At 36.9% G+C, this 24,857-nt stretch overlaps 1 protein-coding gene across 2 annotated transcripts; it reads left to right on the top strand.

The window, feature by feature from the left end:
• Nucleotides 1–276: 276 nt before the first annotated feature.
• LOC121426788 (aladin-like) lies at nucleotides 277–21,993 on the top strand. 2 transcript variants are annotated; one of them, XM_041623190.1, is made up of 12 exons: nucleotides 277–336; nucleotides 8,305–8,431; nucleotides 9,326–9,509; nucleotides 12,016–12,107; nucleotides 13,332–13,477; nucleotides 14,400–14,543; nucleotides 15,536–15,656; nucleotides 16,691–16,815; nucleotides 17,417–17,650; nucleotides 18,653–18,802; nucleotides 20,575–20,659; nucleotides 21,312–21,993. In XM_041623190.1, the coding sequence occupies exons 2-12, from the start codon at nucleotides 8,306–8,308 to the stop codon at nucleotides 21,459–21,461; spliced, it is 1,557 nt and encodes a 518-aa protein (XP_041479124.1). In that variant the 5' UTR covers nucleotides 277–336; nucleotide 8,305; the 3' UTR covers nucleotides 21,462–21,993. The 2 variants fall into 2 exon arrangements, with proteins under 2 accessions (XP_041479124.1, XP_041479123.1); XM_041623189.1 differs by lacking the exon at nucleotides 277–336 and adding an exon at nucleotides 6,593–6,893.
• Nucleotides 21,994–24,857: the final 2,864 nt, after the last annotated feature.

Genomic DNA, 24,857 nt, shown 5'->3' with positions numbered 1-24,857 from the left:
TTATTTGAAGTTTTAGATTGATTTTAGTTTACTTTCTGAGCAAGGATCTGTATACAACTTACATGTAGTAGTAGTATTCGATCCGTACATTCTTGTTGAAATTCCAAATAAATATAATCCTTGAATATTTCATGAATATTTTTAGTATTTTTATAAATTAATTTATTTATTCTTTTATATTTAGGAAAAAATACTTGCAATTTTAAATAGAATTATAAAATAAAGAAATATCTGGAATCAAATTGGCACTTATAAAGCTGGCAGGATATTTATCAACCCTAAATTTCATTTGTCGGCGGTCAAGTTGAATGCTCTTCTTTTTCGAAAAAAAAACAGGTAATTCTTGATATGTTTTGGATTTAAGTTCATATTATCAATCACTGCATGCCTCAATCACATAATATAGACATCCAATAGAAAATTAGGCAGTTGGGGTCGACTTCATCTTTGGAATAATGAGTTCGAGAATTCAGTCATTTGCCAAATTATGCTTGGCTCAGTCCCATTCGTCTGTTTTGGCGTCGATTATTTTGGTATGTGCTATCTAGTCGGTAGACCAAAACTAAAAAGCTTCAGTCTCTGTTATTTTGGTTGTTCCACTGAACTGTGTAGGCTCCACTCACCAATACATAAAATGAAGAGCTTGGAGGCCCATACGTACAGACAACGTATAGGCCTAGATATATTAAGGTGTCTGAACGACTGAAGCCACACTCACTCTAGGCGACACCGCAATACTTACCCGTGTTAAGAAACTGGGACTCCACTCACGCGCATTTGGGCCGCCCTAGCTTAGAACTAAGCTTTCTTTCCGTAAAAAAAAATTATTCTTATGATTAAATAAATATTAATTAATACATGAATACTGTTAAATCGGTACTCACCGGTTCTCTTCTTGAATTTTCTGCCAATTTCCCACGCTGCTGGCTGCAATTCCGCGGTAAATTTCGTCGCCATAGAGAGCTGTTCATGCAACGTTATTTATAAATGGAGCGCCCTTTACGAGAGTTGTTAATGCCGCGGAGAAATCGTTAGGCATTTTGGCCTGTGTTCAAGGCGTAGCTGTTCTATTTTTTTTTATAAAATTATGTGTGAGATCGAAATCTCAGCGAGTAAACACTCTTCCAATATGGAAGAGTGTATACTCGCTGTGATATGATCCCGATAGGGAGGCGCAACACCCCCACCCACATGGGCGCAAACCCCAGGGCCGGGGGACATGTCCCCTCACCCAAAATAGTAGGGGGCACATTATGAAATGTCCCCCTACTATTTTTGGTCATGTCGTTCAAATTCGAAATGTATTTTGGAAGAGACGATCTTACTTTTGGCATGCCCCCTTTTTTTTGCTTGTTTGCTTGTCAAATTTCTTTTGGTCAAGATGACCTTCTTTAGAGGGTGATAAACCTTCTTTTTTTGTTTGTTTTTTGCTTGTCAAATTTTCCAGCCCCTGGTCCCCCTACCTTTGGGGAGAGATTTCCGCCCTTGCAAGTAGACATATACTCTTGATATTGTTTGCGAATCTGCACGGGCGTCGATCGAGGGCTGGGGATGAGGAAAAGCGGTGAGACGAGAAAAAAAAATAGAACTTAGAAGGGGAAAGGCGACAGAAAAAAAGTGAACGAAAGAAAAATTAATGGAAAATAAAAGGGAAGAGTAAATAGGGAGAAATGTGATGGGTAAAATAAATTATGGGAAAAGAGGACAGAAAAAAAGTGAACGAAAGAAAAATTAATGGAAAATAAAAGGGAGGAGAAAATAGGAGAAATGTGATGGGTAAACAAAATTATGGGGAAAGATTCTGGACGCACTATTCATGTTTTATCATGAAAAGGATAAGTTATTTATCCGCGAGCAGACACTTTTTGATATTGTGATCTGAAACTGGATAATGATTTAAATAGAGAACAATCTGCGTATCTGAATTAACGTGTGTTTTAGATTTCGACCTAGAATTTGGGTATTCTAAGTAACTTTCTTATCATGAAAATCAATAAAGAGAGCGCAAAGCGCGAGCTAAAAATATATGATATAACAAAGGGTGAATTTAAGCTCTGTAATGCAAACACTTTGTGGGAAAATTGTGAATTGTGATGGATCACAGTTAAAAAAGAGCTGATGTATTTTATTTTTATTACTTTGAGTTTTTACATAGGACCGGAACATGCTATGAGGGCATTATGTCATCATATGAAATTGATGACCATCTTCCTATTTCTCTCGCATGGGAGCGCGAAATGTGTTAATTTTATGGCCTGAAAACTGGACATTTAAAGCACTTTGTAATTATGCATAAGAGGCATTATATATCTATCAATGCGAGCAGAAATCGCGAGTCGAAGTTTTTGATAAACTGTCATCAAATTAGTTTGATTTAGAATTAATATTGGGATATACATAACCGACTAATCCAAATGCTATAGCGTGCGGCGCTAGCTGATACGTTTTAACAATCTGACCTGAATAGGGAACTTTTTGAGAACTTTATGGAATACAGGAAAATAATACGTACCTGAAAATTCAAATTTTGCGAGCGCGCAGCGCAAGCAGAAAATGATAATGTTCAGATGATATCACAGACATTTTTACAGAGCACTTTTTAAAAATCAATTTGTAAATGAAACAAAATAATGAAAGTTCAATTTCCCAGCTGAAATATGTTTTGTATAATGACTTCAAAGTTTGATTTTTCAAGCTCCATATTGAGCAAGATATGCAAATACCCTAAAAGACAATAAGGCGCGAAGCGCGAGCGAAATTTTTTTATCCTAACAAATAGATTTAAAAAAAAATTATTTTCAGAGTCTTCCCCTAATGTTATTTCATTTAATCATGTTCCTCCTCTTATGTTTGCCTTTCTTCTTTTTTCCTCTCTTTTCCCTTCCTTTTCTTTTTTCCTTTCTTTTTTTTTCTTTTTTTGCTCCGCCAATAGGGGGGCCCGGGCCCCTCGGCCCCCTGGATCCGCCTATGTTAGCGGTTGTAGGTATAAATCGCGCTCTAACGCTCTAAAACTGTGTTCTTTATCAAAAAGCTGTCTTTCATATTCATTTTGTTCGCAAAAGAATATAAAGTTAATTTCAATCATTGTATATAGTTATCCTGTTTATGATAAAAATACTTAGAAATTGGGTTAGGTTAGGGTTATCAAATTATCAGGGCAGAAAATATATATTTTTTTCTCATTTTGCGCGTCGAGCTGGCACTATTTGATCTGTGTTATTATGTTTTTGATGACATTCATTGTATTCACAACAATAATTATTAAACATTGCGCACGCGCCGTGCGCCGCATGAATTATGTAGATCAGGTGAATAACTTACCGCTACACACGAGCAGTTGCTCTATATATTCTATGTAATATAATATATAGAGCAACTGCCCATTTTTAATGGTCCATAATATACCCACTTTCTTCTTTTTTTGGAACGAGTATGAATTTATCTACTGATATACTGAATGTACAATAAAAGTCATTATCATGTATTTCTTGGCATTTCATTTACTTTTTTTACCATAATTATATCACACAGCTGTTCGCATAGGCCTACGCCGTCACAAATAACAAAACAAAATCTCACTTTTTTTCTTTTTTGGTGGGGGATAGATTTTCCATACGCATACGTACAATTTTTCAAATTATTTTTTTCTGCTATTTTCATAATAAACTTTAAATGATTTCGCCTTTGCACTATTATTTTTTTAAAGACAAAATTACATCATCATCATATCATCGTCACCAACTTCATTCTCATCTTTATCACCACTACCACCATCATTATTATCATCATCATCATCATCATCACCGCCACCATCACCACCACTATCATCTTCACCAAGATAAATCCTGCTTTTTTTCCTTCCTATTTTCCTCTTTTTAGAGGGCACACCACCACGCCCCCTTACTGGATATCCGCCTCTAACGTTTGTTGTTGTATATAAGTTGGCGGATGCCTCATGAAATGAAATAATATAAAATAAGGAAAGGGAAACTAATTAGAAAAAGGACTGAGGAGAAGAAAAAGAAAGCCAAACAAACAAGAAAAAACAATATCAAAATTTTGTTGTAAAGTCTTCTACGTCAGTTTAATAATTATGTTTTCAATGAAATGAGAACATAAAAAAATGAAACAAGTAAGATGGGCTATACATCGTAGCAAAGAAATAGAGGGAAGCTCCGAGACAATAAAAAGGGTGAGAAAAAGAAAAGACTTTGAAATACTCACAACACGAGCATAATAAAAAAAATTGGAATAAGCAAGGACAAGTAGCTGAGGGACACCCCCCCCCCCCTCTCTCTCTAGTTATTTATGTATCAAACTCGCATACACAAGAATTTCTTACTAATCAAAATATTGCGAGCAAAAAGCACGAGCTGACATTTTTTTAAATATTCAAAACTGATAGAGAGACACATTTTAAACAATTCATGAATCATAATAATTATACAACTAGCTTACCAATCGAATCATTCGATTGCGACAAATGATCTGAGAATTAATGCTTTTAGGAATTCATTAAATTAAAGCAAAGTATCTCAACATTAAAATAATTAAGGCGGGCGCAAGGTATCAGCTACTACACCGATAATTTTTTTTTTGACATTTGAAGTATTTTCGGTAATCATGAAAAAGATCGGATATTTCATGAAAGCTCAAATCCCGAAGAGCGGAATATTTTTATTAATTGACTTTTTAAAAAAATGTTCTAAGCCCCATTTAATATTTGATTATAAGTCGATGCATTAAAAGCTGAAAAAATAAAGTATTTTGTGTTCCTCTATCATAATTGTCTTTCTCTTTAACCCTGGTTCTTTTTTTCTGGGGGGAAGCATTTTGGTTAAAAAAAGAGAAAAAAGATAATTGCTGGCTTGTGGACGCCCGGTGTGGACGGTGGTAGGGACACCCCCCCCCCCCCCCCCCGTAGTTACGCCAATATGGGACCAAATGATCCTAAATGTCCGAGGCGAAACTTGTGCAATCAAACGTTATTTCTGAATAAATTAAAGCTTGCGCTGTTCAACTTCAATCTCTTTCAGCTAAATTTGCGATGAACGCTGCGTTATGAAATATATAATTATCAACATCTGGCGAAAAGAATAACCGACCGATCACCTGACGAGAACGCGTATACGTGATCTGCATATCAGGTCCGATCGAGAGTCAGAAGTGAAGGACAACTGCCAAGAAAATCAGGAAAAAGTCGTCAAAATGTAAGTTCCCCTTCATTTCTTTCAATTTTTTGTTACTTATTGAAGCATTAATGTATCATTAAAGCAAAATTTCAACAAAAGCCTCAAATTTAGCTAGTACTTTTGTTGAAATTACAATAAATTTAGATCCACATAAATCTCTAACCCAATTTTAGCACTGATGTCGCCTATGAGGTCCATACATGTAATGTTTGGACCTCATTGGTACTAGGAGTGGCCACACTGAAAAGTGAACGTCACTCGTCAGCATAAACAGGCTGATTTATTTAGGGGGAAATATGGCACATTTTTTCGGGAAATTCAGGCTGCTGAAAAAATGTGATCTGAATTGATTATTAACTTTTGTTTGGCATGTATGGAAAGAGAAATTCAGCGGCTTCTTTTCACACTACAGTAAGGACAATAGGATTAGGCCTATTTTTAGCTTCCGAGAGCTGTTATAAATTTATTATCAATGCCAAAAACTTGTCAATAAAGTGTCAAATAGGAATCTTTATGCTCTTTCCAATGGTATGATTTTTATAAAGATTTGGAAACCAGATAACGATGAAAAATTATGACAAAGTGAAAAAAATTGTGCAATGCAAAACAGAAATTTCATTTTCCCATAGAAAACACTTGGGGAAATAACAATCTCAACACACACACAAAATTAAGAGTTTGCAACTTATCTCTAAATCCTTATCATAAGGATTTAGAGATAAGTTGCAAACTCTTAATTTTGTGTGTGTGTTGAGATTGTTATTTCCCCAAGTGTTTTCTATGGGAAAATGAAATTTCTGTTTTGCATTGCACAATTTTTAAGGATTTAGAGATAAGTTGCAAACTCTTAATTTTGTGTGTGTGTTGAGATTGTTATTTCCCCAAGTGTTTTCTATGGGAAAATGAAATTTCTGTTTTGCATTGCACAATTTTTTTCACTTTGTCATAATTTTTCATCGTTATCTGGTTTCCAAATCTTTATAAAAATCATACCATTGGAAAGAGCATAAAGATTCCTATTAGACACTTTATTGACAAGTTTTTGGCATTGATAATAAATTTATAACAGCTCTCGGAAGCTAAAAATTAGGATTGTGTGTGTCCATTTCTTAACTACAAAGTCTATGGCAGGGAAATGCTGAAAATCGATCTAATTTAATTCTTTTTTTCATTTTTGCAGCCAATAATTGGATTTTTTCAAAAAATATTACATTTCTGTCAGTCTGAATGTTTTTTCTCTTCAAAATCACAAAGAAAATGTGATATTTCCTTGAAATGAGAAAAAAAATTCTCCAGACACCCTAGTATTGTATTAGCACTGTAACATTAGATCTACATTCGGCGGAAACTTGATTTTCAGATTGTTTTTTTTTTTTTTTGTAGTTTGTACATAAAATGTCACATTATGAAAAAGAAATTACATCCAAACCCGAACCGTACGAAGAAAATAGGGGGGCCTATATAAAATTAAGAAATATTGTACCTCAGACCACAGTTACCGCTAATTCCTTTCAAATGATGATCAAAACATAGTCATTTTCAATCCTTTTGTTGGTCAACATAACTTAAGTTGCCATCTTGGATGACGTTACCTCGTGCGAAGTTTGTGCAGGCTCCATTCCACTTCACTACCGCTACACTACACTCCACCTACCCGAACTTCAGAATTGTGAACTCGTTCGGATACTCCTAGAGGCAAAGGTGGGATAAAAAAGAACTTTTTTAAAATATTGTAGAAATTATAGAAAAAAAATAACGAGAAAGAAAATAGCTTAATTTCTTAATACTCTTCACACTGTTTCACTGCTACCATCCTGCCTGTGAAAAATCTACAGGTAGGTCACTATATGGTATGCCAATGCTGTACAGAGCACACACTTTAAAAAATCATTAAAATATCATTTTTGTGGCCAAAATCATTAATTTCTATACAGTTGCAATTCAATATTCATTAGTACCGGTACATGTAACTTAGAATAATTTTTGTATTGACCAGAGCGCTCAAAAAATTGAAATTTGGGCATATTTTTTTGTATATATTTTTATATGATAACCTTGTTCATTGAATGAGTGACTCTACACCCGTATTTCAATCCGTGTCCATCCTCCGGTTATCCTCAAAATTGGTGATTTTGGGCCAGTATCTAATTCCTCACACATATTATTCACGGCCGATTTCAAAACATCGCATGCGATCGGTCGCAGGTCAAACAGCATAAATATTTATATTATATTGGATGGCTCAGAAAATACCAGAAATATTCTAAGAGTTTGGGAAAATATTCCACTGATTCGTGGAATACAACCAAACGTTGGTAGATGTACTGAGGAGACCTGCACATGGCGCAATCAGAGGTCACATGGTAAGGTCAAAGGTTATTTTGAGCTCAATGATATGACACATAACCCTGCAACCGCAAGTCACTTTTATACCAAACTTGGGGTGTAGGTGTACTTAAGGAGACCTGCATGTTATTGTGTTCGGAGGTCACATGGTTTGGTCAAAGTTTATTTTGAGGTCAACATTAGATTTTACGTTTAAGACTCTTATGACAAGTGCTATTCCATCCCAGTCATATCACAATGAAGTTTCGAAACAATTCTGTTGCGTGCCCTCGCAAATCACAATATTTCTGGTTATTTTCATAGATGGGCGAGACACAAAATCGCTTTAAATGCCTTGTTTAATTGTATTTGCTTTTGACAGAAATTATTGATAATGAATAAATAAATGAATTACTAAACAAATGAATGGATGGATGGATGGATTAATTAATTAATAGTAGAAATTTGACTGTACTAAAAAATAATACCAATATCGGACATAGATCTACACGTGTACTTTCCAAATATCAGACACATTTAGCATTGCAGCATGATCACTTCCAGCAAATTAAAAGCTGAATCATGCTCTAATTATATGAATGATTGCTTTTCATGCCGCTTTTTTTTTTGCTGAAATACAACGTCATCTTTACAATTGCTAGTATGGAAAGTAGTTGCACAAATGATGGGCCAATTGCTCTGCATGGTTTCAATTGTCTTGATGCTAGAAATTAAAAAAAAATCTCACTCTCTTTCGTTTTATTCTTCCTTTCAATTCTTCACAAAGCATGTGCTCCCTTGCTGAAGGACCGCCCCCTCCTGCAGACGGATGTATCACTGTCTGTGAAGAGAACGGAGATTTGGTCACCATTCATGCCAGCAATGCCCCTGTCAATTATACACCACGGATTGCTGTAAGTTAGAATACTATGCAATTATTCAGGAAAGTTGGACATAGACCTACCTGTTTGTTATCTGCATATAGATGTTTTCAGTTGCCCATTTTATTTCTCATATTTTGGTGGTTGTTTTCCCCCTCTTCTTTTTATATTTATAGGGGGTGGACGGTGAGGGAGATTTTTTTTCTTGATTTTATGTCCTACAGCTACAGTAACTTATTGATATAGCCATAATGCTTTTGTATTATAATGAATATAGTCTGTATAATTCATTTCTAACATTTTGTGGTTATCATTTTATTTGGAAAAGGAGACTACTCTTTACAAGGAATGATTTTGATTTTCAAATTCTATTAGTTGCTGTTGGTTGTTTGGGAATGATTGTAATCAGTTTCTGTAAATTCTAATGTAAAAGCAAACATTTTGACTAATCAGTCATCTAAACGATACATCACATTGCTTGGCGATACCAGGGCCCCGTCTTACAAAGTGATGCGATTGATCCGATTTAACGCAACTATGGACGGCCAGCAACGTCAAAAGGCTTTATTCATGTTTGTTCAAAATATTTTCCAGCTTTGATGTACATGTATATTCAGGCATTCATTGTTTTCTTAAAGATTCACGGTGCTTCTCTTTGTTTACAAACGACGTGCGAATTTCCTGTAAAAAAAATTATGACTTTGATGGATTTCCATAGAGTTACGATTGATTGGATCAATCATAAGTTTTTGTATTGGTCCCAGGAAAATGGTTTCCAGGTATTCAAAGAAATATTCAGAATTAATCAGTTGAAAAAGAGAAAAAAATCATTGTTAATGAATGATTTCATGAGCATTTACAAGGTGCCATCAATATTTTGTTTTTAAAAAATGTATTTTTTGAACATATTTTATTATTTTCCCCTAGGGTTTTGAGTACCCTAGCATCAGCACCTCAACCGAGACCCTCTGCTCCCTGGCGACAGATGAGGCAGCCCAGTCTGCCTTTCAACCTCATGTTGATGAAGTGTCGCTATGGAAACAAGCTTGGTACACTTGCCGTGTTCATGGTGTGACAGAGATGCTGGACGAACTCTCTAAAAATGACTCAGGTATCGATGTGTTTTGAAAAATGTTTCTTTTAAATTAAATCATTTATATCACATTCCCTTTGAAGAACATCCTCCAAATGGCCTGGAGGGGAAGTAGTCCTCTGGGAAGATTTCCTCTGGGGAATCCATACTCAAGGGAGAGTTGTTCTAAATGGGAGCTTATCATTTCTTACATGAATCTCATCAACTTCTAAGGGCACACTAGGGAGTTGTCCTCTTTGAGGAGTTGTCTCCTCTGGAACCTGTGCTTTGGGGAGATATATTCTCAAGGGAAGATTTCTCCCAGGGACAGAGTTCCCTGCAATTATTAAAGTTATGAGTTGGGGATCATGTGTGTGGTTGTCATCATTATAAGATGTATATCAGGGGTTGTATTCTGAGCTCCATTTTATCTCAGATAAAATCAAATATTTTATCTCCGTTAAAATTAGTGAGATAAAATACCCTTAAAATCTCTCTGAATTGGTATTCTGAGAACAATTTTATCTTCATTTTATCTCTGTAAGACACGCCTATCTTTCAATCAATATCCAATTAGAAACATGCTTTTATACATGTAGCTCTCTCATATCACTCAACCAATGGAAATCCATACCGCTAGGAGGTGTGGCGAAGGAGTGAGATTGCGTCAATGTATTGACTTCAATACACTTGCGCGTCTTTACAGAGATTTCTTTTTAACAAAAATGGCAATACTCTAAAAAAATTTTAAGTCTATATCGCATCTTTTCAAGCATCATTTCAAGCATCATTTCAAAGACAATATTAGTCAAGAAAAGTCTTATGAAATGCTTCCTGATTGTACAAGTATAACTTTAAGATGTTTTTCTCAATGAATATACAGTGCGTATCAAAAAAAAGTTTACACTTAGAAAAAATCCTGTAAAATCATACATTTGTAATATCCTGAAGATTTTTCCACATTTTAACACTGGTACAGATCCATTTAAGCAAATGACGATATAATTGTCGAAAATATTTCCGCTTGAGTGAGCACCACCCACTTTTGAAAAGTTAGTGAAAAATGATTTGCGCAGAACTTTGAAATAGTTATGCGAATAAAAGTAGACCTTAATCATGAACAATACGTGGAATTTAGCTAGTAAAAATGATTTGAAGATATCTTTCACCTTTTCAAACTTGTTTCCTTGTCCAAAACACTTCGAAGAGTGCATTGCGCCCCACTCCACTCCCCCACACACCGAGGCCAAGGTGACAATATTTGCTTTAAACTGAGCTGTGATTTACATGAAATGGCTTAGGCTTGGTTTTTATTTTGTTAATCATTGTCAAGCTTGGGAAAGGTGTGGAGAAATAAGTATTAAATGAAAAACGAAATGAAAACCCACTTTAAATTATGCAAACTTAGTGAAAAAATGCTGGAGATGTGACTTTTGTTCAGATTCAGTTTTGTCGTTTTATTTAAACTGACAAAAAGTACAAGGGAAACGGATGAGAAATGTTTAGCAGGGTAAGTTTGATTCGCCCATCCCCCTTGACACAGCATGAAAACGAGCATTTCTGCGCAAACAGATTTCTGCGAGCTTCAAGAAAATAGACAATGCTCACTCAAGTGTAACATTCTGTCAAAACTTTTACATTCATTGGATAGATGAGACCCAAACCCAAGAATGTATGTGAGAAAATTACCCACATGTTGTATGTTTTTTAATTGTCAGGGCTTTTTCAAAGTGTAAAATTTTTTTTGATACGCACTGTATAATTTTTCTTCATTTTCCTGTCAACATTTGGAGCTTATTCACCTTGAAATATTGACGAAATTAATGTCGCGTAGATAAAATAGCCCCTACCCTCTTTTAAGTTTATTTTATTTTTTCTTCAAAGTATCTTGGTCGCAAGCATATCACCCGCGTTGCAATGGCAAGATACGTGATGGGTATGTCTACACAGCCTCTGCTCTGTTGCGTATCATCATAGATACGCAGGATGAAATTTTTAATTTTATCTGAAGGATAAAATGTCATCTCAGAATACCAATTTCATTTTAAGAGATAAAATGAAATATTTTAAAGATAAAATGACCTCAAAATACCACCCCAGATACTTATTTTTTTGGTTTAATGGTAATGTGCTGAATAATTTTCGCTTTGAATTAGATCGGCCTTCCAATTTCAATGCAAAGTATTCCTTTTCCAATGGTTTGGTTGTATCTACACAGAGATACCAGTCCGCAGGGTGTTACCCTATTTCAGGCCCTGACAATTTTCCATGTTAGGAAAACATGTTGTGGGACGTTTTATCTGACGATTGCTGTAATAACTGCTTCTTAGCCAATCAAAATCAAAGAATTTGTTGGATCTAACATCTTGTCGGATGAGAAATGTTGAAGAAATGCTATCCTGGCTTCTTTTCAGGCCTAGTCAGCAAAATTGATTGGCAAATTATATATTTGGGTACAGAAACTATGTATTTTCATTAAAGACATGGTCCAAGCTTCCATTAATCATTTAACAGAGTTTTTGTCCTCCAATTGTTCCTTTACTAGCTCCTTGGCCTATCACCATGCTTGCCTGTGGATGTCGTAATACAGTGACCTGGGCCAATTCTTTCAGAGGCTCCCTTTATCCTCATTTGATGGTAAGGTTGTGTGAATGGTAAATTGTTGCTTGGTTTGCACCCAATTTGTATACTTTCCATTTGGTCTCATCCTGCATGGTACAATCCTAGTTCATTTATAGCCAGTTTGTGTACAAGCCATCAATGATTGGTGTAAAGCCCTTTTACCACTTTGTCCAATGGCACCTCCCCCTCCTTTCGAAAAATCCTAGATCCGCCCCTGACTTTGTCTAATTCTCATTTAGACTGTACATGTCTCATCTATGAATTTCCACTTGGTCTAACACCCTAATAGTCTATAGGAATATATTTGAACCAAATTTTCATTTGACAAAGTAAAAAATGTGTAAATTAGACCATCTGAACACGGGACTTATACCTCAGTCACATTTTCCCTACGGTGGCCATACAGCGACTCGAAAACAGCCCTTTTAACATTTTTTTGTACCAGCTACAAATGGTGGATTGAATCAAAATGAATAAAATGGCTGTCTTCGACTCGCCGTAGGGGAAATATTACTGAGGTATGAATGACAGTTTAAGAGTCTAAGTAATGGTTGGACCAAACAGATATTAGACGAAGTAGGTTTAGGTATGATGGTGTTAGATGATCTGAGAATTAAACCATCTACCTGTAGTCGAAGTGGATACAAAGTTACAAACCATTTGAATTGCTTGGAATAAAGTTTCATTTATTGTAACTCATCACCCAATTCCTTTTTTTTTCATAAGGCGGACAACTTGCAAGGGTAATATTGTCAAAGTGTATTCTTGTTTTTCTGATAGAATGCACATGATGGGAAATTGTAGTTCATGCTATTAAAATTTGTCAAGGAATAGAAACTTAAAAGGCCTTCTTATGTAAGAACAATATTTCATAAGCATTTAATGGATGAAGTTTATGTTTGTGTATTTTAATACACAATAACCTGATGCAATTGGATTCAAATATTATTGAACATTACTGATTTGGTAAAGAGACAACCAGTAAATTTATCTGTGTGTGCGTGTGTCTCTCCCCCACCCCTGTCCTTTTACTTTCTCTCTCTTCCTCCCCACTAATCTCTCCCTCCCCACTAATCTCTCCTCTCTCTCTCTTCACTTTCCTTCTCTCCTCCTTTCACACCTCTCCCTTTTTCCATTCCTCACTGTGGCTACTCTGTTTATCTCAATCTGTCTATTATCCCTTATGCCCCTCTCTTTCTCTCACTCTGTCTTTTTCTCTCTTTCTCTATCTTTCCTTAGCTCTCTCCTGATGAGATGATCAATGAGTTCAGTGCAGCCAAGGACTGGGAGGAGAGTGAGATCAGAGCCTTTGCATGGCATCAACACACCAACAAATGTGCTGTAGCCTGGAAGGATAATACTGTTAAGATATTCATATCAGGAAGGTATGTGGTATATCATAGATGGGCCAGTAAAACCTTGTATGTCAAAATTTACAGATTTTGATGGCAGTTCATCAAACACTGTATTTTAGAATTATAGCAGCGGTGGCAACCCTATATTGTCTGAAAGCGGTCTCCTAATTCATGTAAGGAGCTATTTAATAAGGTAAAAGAAGATTGCCACTCCTGAAATAATTCTAAGTAAAGCTTTACTGAGATGTTCTTAAAAATGTTAAATTTTGATGAGATATTTCTATCCTTTAAAGACAACTATTAGTTCTGGGGCCCGTTGCAGAAAGAGTTGCGTTTAAACGCAAGTCAAAAAATCAATTGCAAGTCCCAAATGCGCGCTGTTGATTGGTTGAAAATCAAGCTTCGCATGATTTTTAGAGTTGCGATTGATTGCAACTCTTTCTGCAGCGGGGCCCTGGTCATGTGATTGAATTGCTGTGGAAAGTACATTAACTCAAATGTTTAATTACAAATTGTAGACTTAGTGTATGTTGTGAATTGTGAAATCACCAACAATTTCCTTGGAGGCACATGCACTACCCGCTGAAAGACATACATGCGGTTATAAAAAAATAATCTGCTTGATAATTTCAGCTGTCATTTGTCGTATTTTTATTGTAAGGGTACCCGAAGAGCAGTCCTTTCCAGTGAATTTCTTTTCCATAAATACCGTCCCAGACAAGCTATAAATAGTCTCACAGGAATTTCCTTTCAACCCAATGGACTATCTTTATCATTCATGGTTCCAATCCTGTCCAGCAACTGTAGATTCTCTTCTTTGGGCTTTAATTCATCGCCGTTAGTGTCAGTTGAAGGTATTAAAGCAAAAATGGCCCAATGATCTATAAATTGTTTCTAAGATTTCCTACTTTGTCTGTTGCTAACGGTTTACTGTTTCCTCTCTTCTCACCAGTGATGTAGTCCCAACACTGAAGCACCGTCACCAGAGGGGCGTGTCTTGCCTTGCATGGAAACCCTTGTCCGCCACGGTATTGGCCGTCGGTTGCCACGGTTGCATCCTGATATGGCATATAGATCCCAATTCACAATCTACCAGGTAAGATATGAAAAGAATTTATAGAAATGTCTCTTTGTAATGCTCTCAATTACAGCCATGCTAAGGACCCAAGTGAATAAAAATATTAACCACATACATGGTGTTTACCGTAAAACCTTTCAATATTCTCTCCACCATGGAAACCTTCAAAGATCAAATATTAACCCATTGTAGACTGATTGATTTCAACCAAAGATACTACAAGGGGAAGATCGGACAGTACATAGAACGCGTAATGAAACGCTTGGGAAGAGCGCCCCACAGCGTTGAGTAAGTAACAACCTTTTTTTACCTTTGCGTATCGCAAGATGGTTGTGTACAAAACATATGAGAGAAAGGTTGAAGGGATCAACTATTTTTACATTTCAAAAAAAAAATTCTTCAGTTTTTTTCCCCTTACATTTGAGACGAATATATTTCAGATTTTTCTTGGTAAGAAAATGTGGAAATATGTTCATGAGCCACCCTTGAGCCCTCTCCAAACTCCACTTTCTCATTTCCCCCATATGTTTTATACACAGTCGCGTGCCGATATGCGAAGGTTTACTTACTCCTCGCTGTTGGGCGCCCTTCCCTATCAGCATTTATCGAGCGTTTCAAAAAATCGCTGAAGTGTCCAATCTTCCCCTTGTAGTATCTTTGTTTCAACATGTATTCCTTAGACTCCATCATGTACATGTATATATGCAGGCTTAGCCTTCAGAGGGTTAATGATTACGCTGTGAATTTTATATGTCCCACTTTGAATAGGGTTCAATCAATATACATGTAAAGTGCCTAGTTTTCTGAGATAGAGAAAATAGAAAAGTGTCACAGAATTTTACGGGATTTCACTAAACACACAACTTTTCGGGCCAAAAAAATGAATTCAAACAGTACAGTGAAAATCATGGAATACAAAAGCAGTAATAGAAACCTTTTCCATTTCACATTGTCACAAGAAATGAAACCTGTTCCATAGCAATTTGATTTTGTTGTGCGTTGTCTTTCAGGCCAACAGCCAGTGCAGCCCAGGTTCTATCCCACAATGGTCATGCACCAATAACCTGTCTGAGTTGGGACCCTAGAGGGCGTCTTTTGGTTTCATCATCTCCAAGTGATACTGCCATACTGGTAAGGCCCCCAAAAATCTGTGTTTGTCTTTAAAACGGGGAGAAAAATTGGGTTGGTCTGTGTTTTTTTTTATTCTTCACATGCATAAGCTAATTTAGGTTCAGTCATATATGAATCTCCCTGCTTCTGATGAGGACGGTGTACTACTGCACAATTCTCCAGTTTTTATTGAGCAGAGTGACCTTATTATTTTTCCATTTCTATTTTTCTTTCATCCCTTCTCATATCCTTGAATTGTCAAGGACAAATTTATTCTGTATCTAAATATTTAATTACCCAGTGCAATGATTTAGATCAAATAAAGGGGATCTCCATTACACACGCCATCCCTCCACTTCAAGTGTATTCATTACAAATGTTTAAGCCTGTGATTTTATCTGTGTCACTATTTTTGCACTGCAATGCATGTAAATATATGTATTTATGTCCTACATAAATTAAATCTTGTGTGCTGATTGGTTTGAATAGCATCATGTGACAAAATATATTCTCACTATTTTGCGGAACGATGGAATAGTGCACTATTCCATCATTGATGTCACAGATTATGATGACGGTGCAGGGACTAATACGCGTTCCGCGCACACGCTGAGCACATGGCTTCAGGAAAAGTAGATTACTCAGCGTAGCGGGTTATCTATATTTGGTTCGGATTTTTAAAAAGAGTACAATAACTAGATTATCAAGATCTATTGCTCTAACTTATTAAAGTAGGATATAAAACAAATATGCCAGGCATTTATTTCGAAACTATAGATGGAATCATGCATCCTCGGTTGTACTGGCAGAATTACTGTTTTCCTCGCGGCTTTGCCCCTTGGGAAAAATAGTAATGCCAGTCCAACCTCAGATGAATAATTCCTGCTATACTTACTCAAAGCCTGGTATATTTGTATACTATACTATGTTGTGAAACTGGCCTACAAGTAGTCCACTTGCTAGATAAGCAATATACATTATTTACCTGAAGAAAGTACTTGTATTCAAGGATACACAAAACCACACTTTCAACCTACTTTATTCCCCCCTTCCAGGTTTGGGATGTCCCAAGAGAGGCCTGTGTGCCTTTAAGGCGGGCAGGTGGAGGTGGTGTCGCCCTCTTGAGGTACTCTCCAGACAGCTCCAAGCTCTTTGCTTCCTCTCCATCTCAAGTATTCAGGTAGGAGAACCGTTGTTTCATAAAACATAAAATTTGCCATAATCTTTGTTATAAGCTACTAATATACTGCAATTCTATTGGTTGAGAACTTTCAAATTTTTTATATGAAATAGGGCCCATAATGAGGGGCAGTAGCACAAAGCTTAGTGATTGATCGTACAGTTGATTTGTACTCTTGATTTCACATAATGATCATTATGATCAAGCATAAATATCAACCCTACGATCAAACACTATGCTTTGTGTCCCGGGGTCCAGATTATTATTATATGAAGATTAAAATGTTTTGTTTCAAAATTTACTAAGTAAGGATATTTTTAACTTTGTTGCCACAAAGAGGAACAAATTTAGGTTTCTATGAATCAAGTGATGGAATTTGGGAGATCAAGATAAGAATCTTATTGTAGTCAAAACAAATTAGATATGTTAAACTGTAAAATTCCACTTGTGAGTTGATGGAATTTGCGACTCTGCAATGATTCACTGAACTTTTGTCAATTTTAAGTGCTAGACTGGTTGACCTGACCAAGAATTTTGTATAAACTTAGTTTCTTTATAAAGCACTTATGCACTTTTCTTTTAATAAACCTCCTCCCTGTAGAGTTTGGGAAACCAGAACATGGACGTGCGAGAAGTGGACACAGTTGTCGGGTCGATGTCAGAGCGCCTGCTGGAGTCCTGACGGTCGGTTCCTTCTCTTCTGTACAGAGAACGAGCCAGCCATCTTTGCCCTGAACTTCATTCACAGTGGAAGTAAAACGGGCGGGGCCGAGTCGGCCATCAAGTGCGCCGATGTCTCAGAGCTTGCCATTGATCGCGATGGGCAGGAGACAAGGTGAGACATTTTGAGGGGGGTTCAAAAGATTGTTAAAGATTAGATAGGAAGTGTCAATAATCAGAAAGAGAGTGCAATGCTAAATTGTTTTCTGTTCAAATTATTGAAGAGGTTTATATGATTTGGAAAATAGAATGAGAAAATGTTTTATAACAAAGGTCTTATGATTATGATACTTGCACATTAAGAGCGAAAGCTAAAATACCATAAACAGGAAAATTTTGTGATTGTGAAAGAAGGGAAATTTTATTATGTTATTTGTTGTAGCAGAGGTATGAAGAAATATTTGTAAATATTCATATTTTAATATAATATTGTATTTCTGACATTGCTATTTTGTTTTATATATGTAATATTTTCCAGCTCTATAGGAAATTATCTTTAGCCAGCATTCAATTTATAAAATGCAAAGTCACAACTTGAGAAGGTCATGTTCATTTTCAACATGACAACATTATTGATGAATTTTAATGTGACGATCAGTTAATGATGGAAATTTTTTCACAACATCTCTATATAATCTAGTGAATAAGAACTAGTTTGAAAAATTTGATCATATGATGTTTGAAGGTTTGTATGGTGATATGGATAATCAAGGAAGTGATTCATGGTATGTGGAAAGTCCTGAAAAGGACTAAGAAAAGTGGGTAGACATAGAGGCGAAGTGGATAGGCTAGAAAGTGGAGGTTAGAAAGTAGAGTATTTTTAAAAATCGAGTTTTGTGCTTAAAAGCAGAAAGAGTTATGAAGCTTGAGTAGATGAAGAGATGAAAGGCTTGAGAGGTTGGCATAAGGCTGGCTTGAGTTTGAGAGATGAGACGAGGCTTGGCTTGAGTCAACGAGTGGAGTTGTAGAGAAGGAGAGAAGGCTTGACATTCTGGGCAGGTTGACTGTCTGTCTTTCAGACTGTGATCATTTGATCAAAGTTGATCATTTTTTATTGATGACCTATAGTTATTTGCGACAGTTAGAACTATGAAACTTTTCTCTCTCATTATCTTAGGGTTGGTGGTTTGATCCAGGACATTGTATGGGATAACACGGGAGAGAGATTGGCCGTCCTCTTCAAAGGCAACCCAGAAACGGGAAATGCCGGTGATCTCATTGCCCTCTTCAACACCAGGTTAACACCTACGCTGCAACTCATTCCCAGGTAATCATGAAATGCGATTCATTCAATTTTCAGAATAATCTGCTAGATGTATTTAACAGAGCTGCCAAATAGTACAGATTTCTCATTTAGAGCTGGAAAATGAGAAGAGTACTGATTGTTTCATGCAAAATACTTATTTCTAAAGTTTCAGTTTATTTGTTTTGTGGTATTTCTTTGAAAATGCTGATTTCCTCACCAAAAGACTGATTTTCAGCTTTAAAAATACTGAAATGTTCTTGATCAGGTTGGCAGCTCTGATTACATGTACATGTATCAGAGTTGCTAATTTTCCGGATTTTTCCGGAATTCCGGATTTTTTCCTTTGCTGAAAAATATTCCGGGAAAAAAAATTGATTGTCAAAGTGAAATCCGTAAAAATTTCCCCTCCAAATCTTGTCACGGAGTTCGCTACGGAGAGCGCAATTTCAATTTTGGATGGCCAATTTGCGCAGACGGAAAATTATTAGCGTTGTGCGCAGTATGAAGTTTAGCTGGTACTGTACTTGCACGGTACGCGCGAGCAATACACTGTAGCAGTTGCAAACGCCGCTCTATACCCTGCAGGGATACGGGTGTCAGCGCTATCCCAGTCGGGCGATCGCCCGGTAGAACCGCTCGAAGCACGGCCCGGTGTGGCTGCAATTGCCTGCTGCTGCGTGAGTGATTGGTTGTCTGCCGCGGGATTTCAGCTGAAAACCTATTTGCTACCATGAAATATGTGTTCTCTGGTGCGTATTCATCAATTCATATGTGTGAACTATCCATCATTTTGATAGAAATTGTGATTTATGGATTTTCAATAGTACCATATAGGATTGTCTTGATGAGTACAGTGAGTGAAAAAGGGCACCCCAGCTGCTACATACACCCGTCCCGAGTCGCACCCATTGGCCGCAGCATATTAACCCGCAGCAGGTTAACCCGTACCGTAATGAGTACGGGTTACATGATTTTTTTTTTTTTGAGCACCTTTCTTGCCTATGATATGAAGTTTATTATGTCATTAATTATTTGTTATGTACTACTGTAGATTAATGATTTCAGCCCTCTAAAGAATAAGAAAACGTTCCAGCTTCAGGGGGCTTCGCCCTTGACCCCGCCAGGGCCCCTGGACCCCGGCCTGGGTTTTCAGGATTTTTTTGAGCTATCAGTTAGCATCTCTGATGTATGCTCCCTACATTTTACATTTATTTTCTGTTCATATACCAAGAAATTTAGTACTTATCTGTTTGAGCTTCATACTAGTTCAGTTCAGTTTTATAGTTCAGTTCATTTATTCAAAATTCCATGCAAAAATAATGCAGAATCGCCTGCATCTGCATACAATAGAAATGAACTGCTTACAATCTCTTGGTGTACATATAGTATAAACCAATAATTGAGTAAATGCATGTATATGACATTGATGAAAAAATGACAATAAAATAGAAATTTTACCCAGGCGGGACTTTATTGGCTGTAACATGGCTGATGGGGGTTGAATCATGATCTCGGCCGTCGATCTCATGATTACCGTGAAAATTGGAAGTGTGAGGCATAATGTACAAGACTGCATTGTCTATTCTGTCGAAAATAAAAATTATAAGATTTATATTTGATTATGCTTATCATTGCATAATTACTTCAATTCACCAAATAAAGCTCATAGAATATTAATAATTTCCGGTTTAAGTATTCCTAACAATTGTATTTGGGGGGAATGGTTTTAAATCAATTTCTTATATATGTTATTATTTAATGAATTTCTTGTGTTTTTCTTTGTTTTTCTTCAGTGGTTTTATACGAGGTGAGCCAGGGGAGGTTCCAGAGCTGATCTCGTTCAAGCCTAACTTCAATCGTGGTGCCCTCCTTACAATTGTAAGTAAATGTAGATAGTTATCACAGATCTGTTATTAAATTTCAGTATTTATTACTCATAAATGAGAAGAATACTGATGGTTTCATACAAATTACTTATTTCTAAATTTTCAGTCTCATGTGTTGTATTGTATTTCTTTGAAAATACTGATTTCCTCACCAAAATACTGATTATCAGCTTTTAAAATGATGAAATGTTCTTATTCAGGTTGGCAGCTCTATTATCTATGTGTTTCCAGTCTTGATATTGCATATGTATGGAGTTTATACATTCTCTCGTTTTTTATACATATGACTTTATACAGGTCTCTCCATTTTCCTATAATTACTTTGAGTGGTGAGATACATGTTATGGAAAAACCAGTCTTCAGGCTTTTGCTAGATTTTAAGCCCTGACAACTTTCCATAGACCTTATACATTGACGTCATCCGTGCCGCCATCTTAGAGGCTGAAGCCCTTGCCCTGCATGCGTTGGCGATCTGCAGCTGGCGCCTCTGTGACAACTCTGTTTATGCATATTCCTATATCCTCTGAGGGAGGGCGCTATGAGATTATGACATCATATTATGCATGAGGGCTGTTTCTTTTTCTGTAGATTTCTGTAGTTACTTCATTTCATTCACAATCTTTCCTCATTTATTTTTCTCACAGTGCTGGCACAGTGGCAAGGTGACCTTTGTCCCACTGCTCTTCATACCCTCGTTTACAATGGCCGAGAATGGAGCGATTCCGGCCCACTTTACACAAAAGAGCACCCCACTTCCACAAGAACTATTCTCAGTGTCAAACTCAAATAAGTGAAACTGATTAGCTCGGTCTTATGTGATTTAATGAGCGATGCAATGCCAGTCTTCCCAGATCAAAGCCAGAGGTAATGTGTATGGAGTATGCATTCATTCATGATGGACAAGCGATAGAAGTCAACTGTGGCAGTCAGCGTGTCTCAACGAAGGACCATAGGATTTAAAACATCTGCCCCAGAGTGAACTTCGTAGTTAATATAACAGTGCATTTCAAGAAAAAGGTAATCCAAATCTAGAGGGCCGTTATTCGGATCAAATGTAATTTTGTGAAATTATTCTGCATGGGTATGAATGACAACCTTGTTATGTTCCTAGTATATATGAGATATTTCTAAAAATTCTACTAGAATATAGCACGCTTAACCCTAAATCTCCCGGGGTATTTTGAGTCTTGTCATTCCCAAGGAGGGCCAATATGGCCCCCCTTAAGATCTCAGCTGCGGATTGTGCGATCACAACAAAAATTTGCATGATGGTAGAGAATGATGTAATCTACGCAGTTGCATTGGTAAATTTCACTGAATTCATATATTTTTATTTTATATGAATTAATTATGCTAATGTATTCATGAAATCATACTTTTTGCTCTGATTCACGAAATAAAGCTCCTATAATGCTTTTTTTTTTGGTGAAAATTTTCTTTATAGTATTCCTAACAATTGTGAATGAAAAAAATTCTGGTACAAAGACCGATTTCCTATGTATTTTATTGTTTTTTAAACTTCTTATGTATTTCTTTGTTTTTTTACTGTTTGTAAATCGTTCCAGACTTAATTTTGATCATAAACACGGCAAAATTGATTAAGTTCAATCAGTAAAATTAGAAATAATGATACATTTATGAATTTTGGCTAAATACACCATTTGCATTTGATTTGTACATGAAATCACGTTTATGAGCAATTTTGGGTATAACATGCACTTACATAATTTTGCAAAATGTCGTACCCGCGTACCGGGGCGTCACAAATTTGGTCTCAAAATTTGTCAATTTTGTGTCCACAGAAGACAATCTCGTCCTTCGCATTCGCATTTCTTCAAGTTAGTCCGAAGTCCATACTCATCTATTCTTTCCAGCACTTGCGCAAGATTTTCGAGGTGCTCCTAATCGGTGATTATCATATCATTGAGCATACATTAATTGGGTATTTGGTATACCCTGTAGGATTTCTTCCATAGTTCTCTGCCAAATGGACGGGGCAGACGACACTCCGAATACTAGGCGATTGTATTCATACAACCCCTTATTGATAGTTAGTAATTTCCGTGATTCCTCTTCAAGTTTCATTTGATGGTAGGCCTGCTTCAGGTCAATTTTGGTGAACTTTTGTCCATCTTCAACATTTGCAAAGATATCTTGTATCATTGGCAGAGGATACTGCTCTTCTTCGAGAACCGGGTTTATCGTGACCTTATAGTCACCACATAATCGGACGCTTCCGTTTGGTTTCATAACAGGAACGATCGGTGTTGACTAGTACGAATGCGCAACTTTTGTTGTGACACCCTCTTTCTCGAGATGGTCAAGTTCTTTCCCAACTTTTTCCCTCATTGCATATGGGACTTGCCTAGCATGCCAGAATTTCAGAATAGCCGTCTCCTTCAGTGGCAGACGTGCCTCCATGCCCTTGAGCTTCCCCATTTCATCCTTGAAAACGGAATCGTATTTGGTGAGAAGCTCTCTGATTTCATCCTGAACAGATAGGGAGGCAGCGTGTACTTTCTTAATCGAGCTCCAGTTTATTTTGATTTGCCGTAGTCAACTCCGACCAAACAACGAGTTGGTGCCTGTCTTGGTTACGTACAGGTCAAGTGTTGCACTCTGTCCATCAATTTCAACATTTACCCTCGCAACACCGAGTGGCTTCAGGAGCTCTTCAGAGAATGTCTTCAATTTCACGGTAGTCGGTTTCAGCTTTGGCTGCAATTTTATCTTGTCGAATGCAGATTTGGGCATGACGGACACAGCTGCCCGTTTCCAATTCCATCTGCATTGGTTGACCGTTAATTTCTGGGGATATATATGCGATAATTTCAAAGAATTGCCAATATTCTCAACCACAACAATCTTCGACATCTCTTCATCCTCGCTAGTTGAGTGTGGCTCCACTGCATGAACATTTTTCTGTCCTGCTTTTCAGAATTTTCCCCCGTCTCGCTGCTTTTGCTTTGGTTTATCCTTTGAACTACGACATGCACTCCGAATGTGGCCTACTTTGCCACATCCATGACATTCAGCATCCTGGAAACGACATGTATCTGATTTATGTCCGCTCTTTCCACACCTAGGACATGGTTTTGTGCTTGCCTTTTGCAGCTTATGCACACTGATAGGCTTGCGAAGCTGTTCAGTATCCTGAACTGCCATCTCCATAGCGACCGCTGTTTTTACTGCCTTCTGTAAAGTCAGCCGGGCCTCTGCCAACAATTTCCGTTGAATAGATTCCTGCTTCAATCCGCACACAAATCGATCACGCAGTGCCTCTTCAAGATACTCTCCGAAATCAGTGTTTCACAAGTTTCGTTGATCCCGCTTATGAAAATGAAATCTCTCTGCGATCACGAGAAGTTAAGGTGAAAGATGCTGTTGTAATATGTCAAACAGCTGTTCAAATGTTTTCTCTGCTGGTTTTGCTTGAGCAGACAGCTTCCTTAATAACTTACAATGTATATGTCTCTCCTCCAATTAGACTGATGAGAGCTGACACTCTCATATCACCTCCAATGTTGTTAATGATTAAATACTGTTCAAGTCGTTCACTGTGTGAAGACCAGTCCTCCTGTTGTGGATCAAAATGTCCTATAGCACCCACACTCCCTGTGTGTTGCTGTTGCTAAGGAGCTGCCATAATTACTGCTACTTTTCACAGTAGAATTTCACAGTAATATTCCCTTTTCCACTCTGTTTCGGTGAGTAAATCGGAGTCCAACTTAGTACACAAAAGTTCCAAATATCCTCGTCGCCAGTGTTATGTTCCTAGTACCAGTATATATGAGATATTTCTACTAGAATAGAGCATGCTTAAATATACACTTGTGCACTCAATGATTGCATTTTAATACAAGACTGATTTACTCAGGACCAATTCAGCATCTTCCATGCAGTATCTACACAGTATACTATACAGACAGGGTGCTACATAAGCACTTGCCAGATTGCCCAGGGCAAGTAAAAGTTAGACTTGGGCAAGTGTTTTGAAGTAAAGACCAAATCTTCTTGCCCGAATGGGCAAGCAAAATCCTCACAGTAGAATGACCAACATTAGGGTCAATATGATATGATATTGACCCTAATTTTGGTCATGGCAGGCAAGATAAAATCACTTTGGAAAAAGACATGCAATAACAAGGTAGATCAGTTCATGTCAAAGATAGAAAAAGGTCAATGGTTTA

The sequence above is a fragment of the Lytechinus variegatus genome, chromosome 13 (genome assembly GCF_018143015.1).
Source record: "Lytechinus variegatus isolate NC3 chromosome 13, Lvar_3.0, whole genome shotgun sequence".
Lineage (NCBI taxonomy): Eukaryota > Metazoa > Echinodermata > Echinoidea > Temnopleuroida > Toxopneustidae > Lytechinus > Lytechinus variegatus.
Note: the sequence above shows the minus strand (reverse complement) of the source record. Positions and strands in the feature narration are given on the sequence as shown.